This window comes from Cyprinodon variegatus, unplaced genomic scaffold (assembly GCF_000732505.1).
Source record: "Cyprinodon variegatus isolate N-32 unplaced genomic scaffold, C_variegatus-1.0 Scaffold534, whole genome shotgun sequence".
Lineage (NCBI taxonomy): Eukaryota > Metazoa > Chordata > Actinopteri > Cyprinodontiformes > Cyprinodontidae > Cyprinodon > Cyprinodon variegatus.
In genome coordinates, this window is record NW_015150987.1 from 427,332 (window position 1) to 434,263 (window position 6,932).

Genomic DNA, 6,932 nt, shown 5'->3' on the forward strand with positions numbered 1-6,932 from the left:
AGGAGATTTTCCTGCAAGTCAAGGACTTACCTTACCTTACCTTACCTTACATTTAACCAATCTCACTGTATTATATGGTTCAATTGTCTGTGTGAATTGAGCTGAGACATGTTGTGAATTGGCACGATATAAGTAAAAATGATTTAACTAAATTCAATCATAAGTGAAAAGAACAGAGCAGCTCTACGCTCAGAGCGTCATGCTCTGGGCGTCATCCAGAGCATCAAACACACACAGGGTCTTACTTTTGCACTTTTTGATGCTCAAAACGTTTTTGGTCTGAAGGGACCATGCGGAGCCTGGAGATGGATCCATGCTGTACGCTCCATACTGTTTGCCAGCGATATTCTAATTAGCATCTGGAAATAATTAATTTACCCGTCCAGAAGGAAACCAGTAACCTCCATGTTGCTCCCTTAAATCACTTCTTTTTTGTTGTTTTTTTTTAAATCCTTGAGAAGAAGCCGTTTCTTAGCTCTATCACAGACCAGAGCGTTGACCTTTTCAACACCATTCATATTCCCCCTTTATGACTGATTAAAAAAAAAAAAAACCTATCTCTTTTTATGTAGTATATAAGGGTTGCCAGGCAACAGTGCTACCATCTCCACCGCCATGCTCTCAAAATGTAGATTTATTGAATTTATGACTTTATAAGAAATCAATCCAACTGCTTCAACCCTACAGCTGTGCAACAAATGTTTTACGGTGTGCAACAACATACGACGGAGTGTTAGTATTAGAGATTCTTTTTTCTTCTATTACGAGAATAAAGTCGTATAAGTACGAGACTTGCTATGACTTTATTCTCAAAATAGGAGAAAACTGAATGTTCTCTAGCATGGCACTAATGCTCCATCATAGTGACAGGAGGGTTGCAGGTGTGTATTGTGTCTTACAGGTACCTTTGTCCTGCAGGTGTTGCTGGTTGATGTGCAGCAGGATGCGGCAGTAGCAGCAGCTCATCATCAGCAGAGGGATTACATACAGCGTGATGAAGTGAAACATGTTGTAAACCGTTTCCTGCCAGCGGTGGCTGAAGCTGCCGTGAGAAACACACTGAGTGAAGTTCGCTGAGTCCATCCTGATGCTTCTGAAGAGGAAAAGCTGCAGGAGAAACATAGTCTGTGTTTGTTAGAGTGTGGGGGGGTGGGTCTGCATCCTGACTGCTAACTTCTCTGTTTCAGGCTCTTTTCTAACAGAAACCAAGCCGAGCAGCCGGCTGGACCTATTAGCAGGAGGTTGCCCTGGACTTAATCCTCCATCTGAGAGGAGAACATTCCTGCAAGGATTTACTGCAGGAACTTTCACCTTGATTAACTGGATCTGAGACCAGCAGCAGGATCTCTGGGACTGTAGCTGCTGTTCCTCGAAGGGATCTCTGACAGGAAACGTGATCACGTGACCGGCTCATATTATATTCATGTGTAGCCGTGGCAACATGTCCCACCCTTCGCCTTAACCTTCAACTCGTCCTTCAACCTTTTTCGTCGTCTATCAGACAAACTCAGGGTGCAGGATCAGAGCTGGTTTCTCTTCTGCAGAGATCAGTCAGGCTGTCGGTGAGCATCCTGTTTCCTGGACCTTCTTTATGGAGAGAAATTTATACCGGAATTGTACACGTTTCAAATAATATTTATTGTAATGCGTATGCAAAAGTTCGACCACTATTTTTTATTTCCAAATGTTTATTTTTAAGGATTCTATTTTCTATTTTTCCAATTCAATTTTTTTGTGTTTTTTTTTAGAGAACATTTTTTCCTGACTGTATTTTTTCTATTTAATTTTTTTTCGGATTATTTTTTTTTTTTTATGTTTTATTCAAATTCTCTTTTTTTCAAAGATTCTTTAAGATTTTAGTTCTACTTTTTTTTTTAGAGACTGAATTTATTGAGTTTATGTATATTTTTTCCACAATTTATTTATTTCCAAATATTTATTTTTAAGGATTCTATTTTCTATTTTTCCAATTCAATTTTTTTGTGTTTTTTTTTTTTTAGAAAACATTTTTTCCTGACTCTATTTTTTTCTATTTTATTTTTTTTCTGATTAGTTTTTTTCATGTTTTATTCAAATTCTATTTTTTTCAAAGATTTTTTAAGATTTTAGTTCTACTTTTTTTTTAGAGACTGAGTTTATTGAGTTTATGTATTTTTTTCCACAATTTATTTATTTCCAAATATTTATTTCTAAGAATTCTATTTTCTATTTTTCCAATTCAATTTTTTTGTGGTTTTTTTTTTAGAAAACATTTTTTCCTGACTGTATTTTTTCTATTAAATTTTTTTTCTGATTAGTTTTTTTTTCATGTTTTATTCAAATTCTATTTTTTTAAAAGATTCTTTAAGATTTTAGTTCTACCTTTTTTTTTTTATAGAGATTGAGTTTTATGAATGACACTGTATTAAAATCTAATTTTTCACATTTTACCCTCTAGATTTTTCGATGCAGCAGCGTTTCTATTGGTCCGCACACAGACCACCCAGAAAAGTAAAGCCTAAAATCTATAAAACAGGATTTGGGAAGAATGCCAAGCATAAAAAATAATCTCCAGACAAACAAATTATATCTAACAGAACTGAAAAAAAATCTGAAAAGTTTAAATTTGAAAAAATAGAAAAATTAAGATAGAAAACTGTAGAAATATTGGTTGAACATTTGTATTCACATGATAAATTACTCTTTAAAATCGTTTTTTTCCAGTTTTTCAGTGTTCCGTTTTTTAAACACATTTTCTTCACTTTCAGCAATATTGGAACAAATTTCTCTCTATACGCTCTCAGCTCTAATTAGATCAGTTAATGACCAGGTGAGACTGAAAGGCTGCAAGAGGAGCTTTAGTAGGACATTAAAGAGGAAGATTTTATTTTTCATCTGGATCATCTCAATAAGTGGTTCTCCTAAATGTCAATCATTCTGGTGATATGTTTACGTAAGGCCGTCCTACCTGCTCGTCCTGTTAGCTATATTTTCCTGTGCATGCGGAGATTCAGGCATATATCTGTGGTGAGCTACGGTTTCAGACAGTCATTGAAGCTCACCTTTCTCACTGCTTTTCTTAGAAAATGGCCGAGGGTTGTAAGAGAAAAGGAATAACTTTGTTTTGCCTACTTTTTAAATTCTTATGTCTTTTTCAGGCGGGGGGGTTCCTTTTCTAAAAACAAAAAAATAGCTGATGATGGACGTGATTATGCAATACAACTTCCAGAAAAGTCTGCAATATTTTCTATGCGATGTAGTTTAGCATTCTTTAATGTTTTAAGTATATAAATAAGTATTTTTTGAGTATTGTTAAATAGTTTTTGGCTACCCGGATCTTATTATTTTGTTCGCAAATGCACAGGACAGATCGTGCTTCAGGGATGGATCAGGTAGTGACAAAAAGAAAAGCCTCAGAGGAGGCAGATATATCCCACAATGCTTTGCGGGGAGAGCTCTCTTCGCAAGGCATTATGGGATTTGCTCTCACAGCGGCCCGCTGTGACGCATAGCCTCTGCAACTGTCAAATCTGTCTCTGTGCGTGACCACGCCCCCCACGCAGAGGTTCTGCGTCCGTCGTCGCGAACCTCCAAAAAAATCCTGACTACGCGACGGACGGTCGCAAACCTGCGCAGACCTCAAGCGGAAGTGCGCAGACAAAAGGCAGCTGTTATTGGTCTTTGGTTTGCCTTTCCGGCTGTCTGTGTGGTCGTCTTTCTCGATCCGGTGGCGGGGCGCGCCATTTTTAAAAACCGAGGAACAACGGACAACTACGACGAAAGGTTCATCGAGGAGGTTTGGAAGTAAAATTACTTGTACGATGCCTCAGATAAATTATATAAATAAATAGATCCTGTTGGATGTCTAGCAACTCTAGATCCGTGACCGTGATACCTTGCAGATGCGCCATTGTTGTTTTGGAAGATAAACACTCCCGCCGGCGCCGCCGCAGTTCTCGGGAAACAAGTGTGCGTCCCAAGAAATTCCAGACCGACGGTGCAGAAGCATACCAGCAAAACTGGTTCACGACCAGACACAAGCGCCGTTTGATATGTGCGGTAACAGAAGTATAATCTGCCCTATAGGCCGCCGCTACCCGGAAGCAGCGACTAATAACAAAGATGGTGCAGGCACCATGCAGTGCAGGAGGAGTTACGTGACCGACGGTCAGTTAACTTAGTTCACTTTAAAGTTCACTGCATAGTCCCCGCTCTATATAGTGATGGAGGGATTTAGGGCGAACGTTCGGACAGCAAACTTATATGGTATATAAGAACAGCAACTTTCAAACAGAGCGTGCACGAGAAGAAATGTGGTGCATGCTCTTGCACGTGTTTAAGAGGCGTTCCCTCACTGGTGTGAGTGCAGGGTTGTTGCATGTCTATTATTATTTAAAGTGCAGAGGGTGAGTCTTAAAAAAATGAAAAAAATCCTCCACTTTTAAACGTAGATTGGCTCCTGAAACTAAACTGACTCTTATTGGTAAAAATATTCGTCTTCCTCTCAAAAAGCCAGTTAGAAGGTTTCACCACCTTAGAAGCACCAGTTGTTCTGTAGGAACCGCCTACCTGTGGTGATGCAAGCAGCAGGCTTAGAATCCAGGCAAAGAGGAGCATGCATCGGTTCCTGTGGTGCGCGCTCAGAGCGTCCAGGGGGTGCAGGATGGCGTGGTGGCGGTCGAGGCTGATGACGACCAGGATGAAGGCGGAGGCGTGCATGGCGAATAGCTTCAGGAAGCAGAGCACCTTGCAGAGAATGTCGCCTCCGTACCACTGCACCGTGATGTTCCACACCGCGTCCAGAGGCATCACCACGAATGTCATCATCAGGTCGGCCGACGCCAGGCTCAGCATCAGCGGCCGCAGGTGAGAAGACAGCCGCCTGCCCCGGCCGCACCAAACGCTGGTCAGCAGTGCCAGGTTACTGCAGGCGGCGAACAGGAAGAGGAGGAAGGTGGCGCCGACACGGAACTGAGCCGCACGGGTGAAAGTGGGTGGCTCCCAGTTTGTGAGAGGGGGGTACTGGGAGATGTTGAGAGGAGTCGGGGGTGCAGAGCTGCTGGGGGGGGGCAGAGATGACATCGTTTCTGACATCCTGTAAGGAAAGAAAAAGAGGCTGGTTCAGTTTGAGCCGGAACCTTTTAGAACCTCAGAACCAGGCTGTTCTGGGGTTCTGGACCGCCTGCTGCAGCTCGGATCTCTACTTCTTGTCTGATGGAGGCAGAATCACCTGCTGCGCTCTGATTGGATGCTTTAGGCCACCTGTCCCCCGGCGGGCTTATCTGCAGCCTAAGATCCATCACAGCCTTTTGTCCACTTCCTGTCTCATCACAGATAGTTTTATTTCAGGCTCCCAGACTGCAGACGACCTGGGAGGTTTCCATGGAAACACTCTCAGGCCCTCTGAGGAGAGGTCATCTACTGGATCAGAACCTGGATCTTCCTCTGAGACAGATTTTAAACCATCAAACATCCCAAAGCAGCCTGAGAAGAGGACACCTTCTGTGATGAAGCCGGGTCTGGACATCGGGGTCCCACAGCTTCATCCTGAGGGACGGGGTTCATTTCCTGCTCAGTTTTCTGACGCTGCTCTGGAACCAGTTTGAACTGGGACTGATTGTTGTTCCGTTTCCAGAATCAGATCAGAACTCAAACACAGCACTCAGGTTTCAGCACACAGCAGCCAGAGGCTATATTTAGCTGCAGGCTCTGTGTTCATGATGTCACCGTAGCAACCTGTACCTCCATTACTGCAGAGCCCCTAGCCCCGCCCCCTTATCTCACTGGCTTTGTCACTTCAGGACAGGTTGATAAGGATGCCGACACATGAAGGATGTGTGGTTCAGGGTTAAGGTGAAGATGGAGACATAATGAAGACATGATGGGGACATGATGAAGGCGTGACTGAGACATCATAAAGACATGACAGAAATGATGGAGACATGATGTGGACTGACCGATCTGTTGAGCCAGAATCTAAAAAAACGGTTCTGTTAGAGGATTTTTGGGTCTTTGTTCAGTTTGGAAATTTAAATCTGCCGTCTTAATGTCTCTGAAAAGAACTTTAAGCAAACTGAGGCTTATTGGCTTTAAAAACTGGATCTAAACATCTAAACCCATGTCTTCCAGAATCACACATCGGAAGTTTTTACTCCAAATTAACGGATATTTTTTCATCTTCAGGAGCAGAAGCGGCTTTACTATCAGCGTCCGACAGAACCTCTCTACCTGTTGGAGTCTGAGATGAAATAAGCTCAGACCAGGAAATCCTGGAGCAGAAACAAAAACTGACCCAGACCTGCTGATCCATCGGGTCAGTGGCGGTTCTAGACAAAAATGTACCAGGGGGGGGCATGAGGGGACCGGCGTGTTTTCATGGGGGCACAGAAAAGCATGAAATAAAAAACAGAGGATGGGATTCACTGCAAAAACAATCCAGAAATAAGTACAAATGTCTTAAATTAAGTGTCTTTACCCTTAATTTGAGTAGGTATAAGAGCATTTGCCAATGAAATGAGTATTATTACTCTTAAAATAAGACAAATAGGTAAAATTCACTTGAAATAAGACAATGCAATTGTTTTTTCTTATTTTAAATGTAAATTATCTTGTTCCATGGTGTCTCACTTACCTCCTCAATTCAAGAAAAAATTACTTATTAAGATTTACATTTTTTACAGTTTTCAAATACATTAATATAGCTGCATGAAGTGATATTTCTATTCAATTAGGTTTAAATAAAGTCGTAGTGAAGCGGCGGTTCCAACCGTTATATTTCCGAATTCTCCCTATTGGTGCCCGACTTTACATGAGTTAATAAAGTGAATGTGATTGGTCGATAATCAAGGGGGCGGGATTGTTGTGGTGGAAGGTTTGCCAGCAAGTTTGGTTGTGGCCGGTTTGTCTTGCTAACCAGTTAGCAACTTAGTGCTAGCAGGTTCCCAATGGGAAAT

General features: G+C 41.8%; 1 protein-coding gene across 3 annotated transcripts in view; it reads right to left on the minus strand.

The window, feature by feature from the left end:
- The window catches only part of LOC107095257 (gonadotropin-releasing hormone II receptor-like), a 16,018-nt gene that overhangs the window by 7,350 nt on the left and 1,736 nt on the right, over positions 1-6,932 (minus strand). For all 3 annotated transcript variants that reach the window (XM_015391276.1, XM_015391275.1, XM_015391274.1), the window contains exons 2-3: positions 4,549-5,074; positions 906-1,107 (exon numbers count right to left, since the gene is read on the minus strand). In XM_015391276.1, coding sequence (XP_015246762.1) covers positions 906-1,107; positions 4,549-5,074 — 728 coding nt within the window. The remainder of the gene's footprint in view (positions 1-905; positions 1,108-4,548; positions 5,075-6,932) is intronic.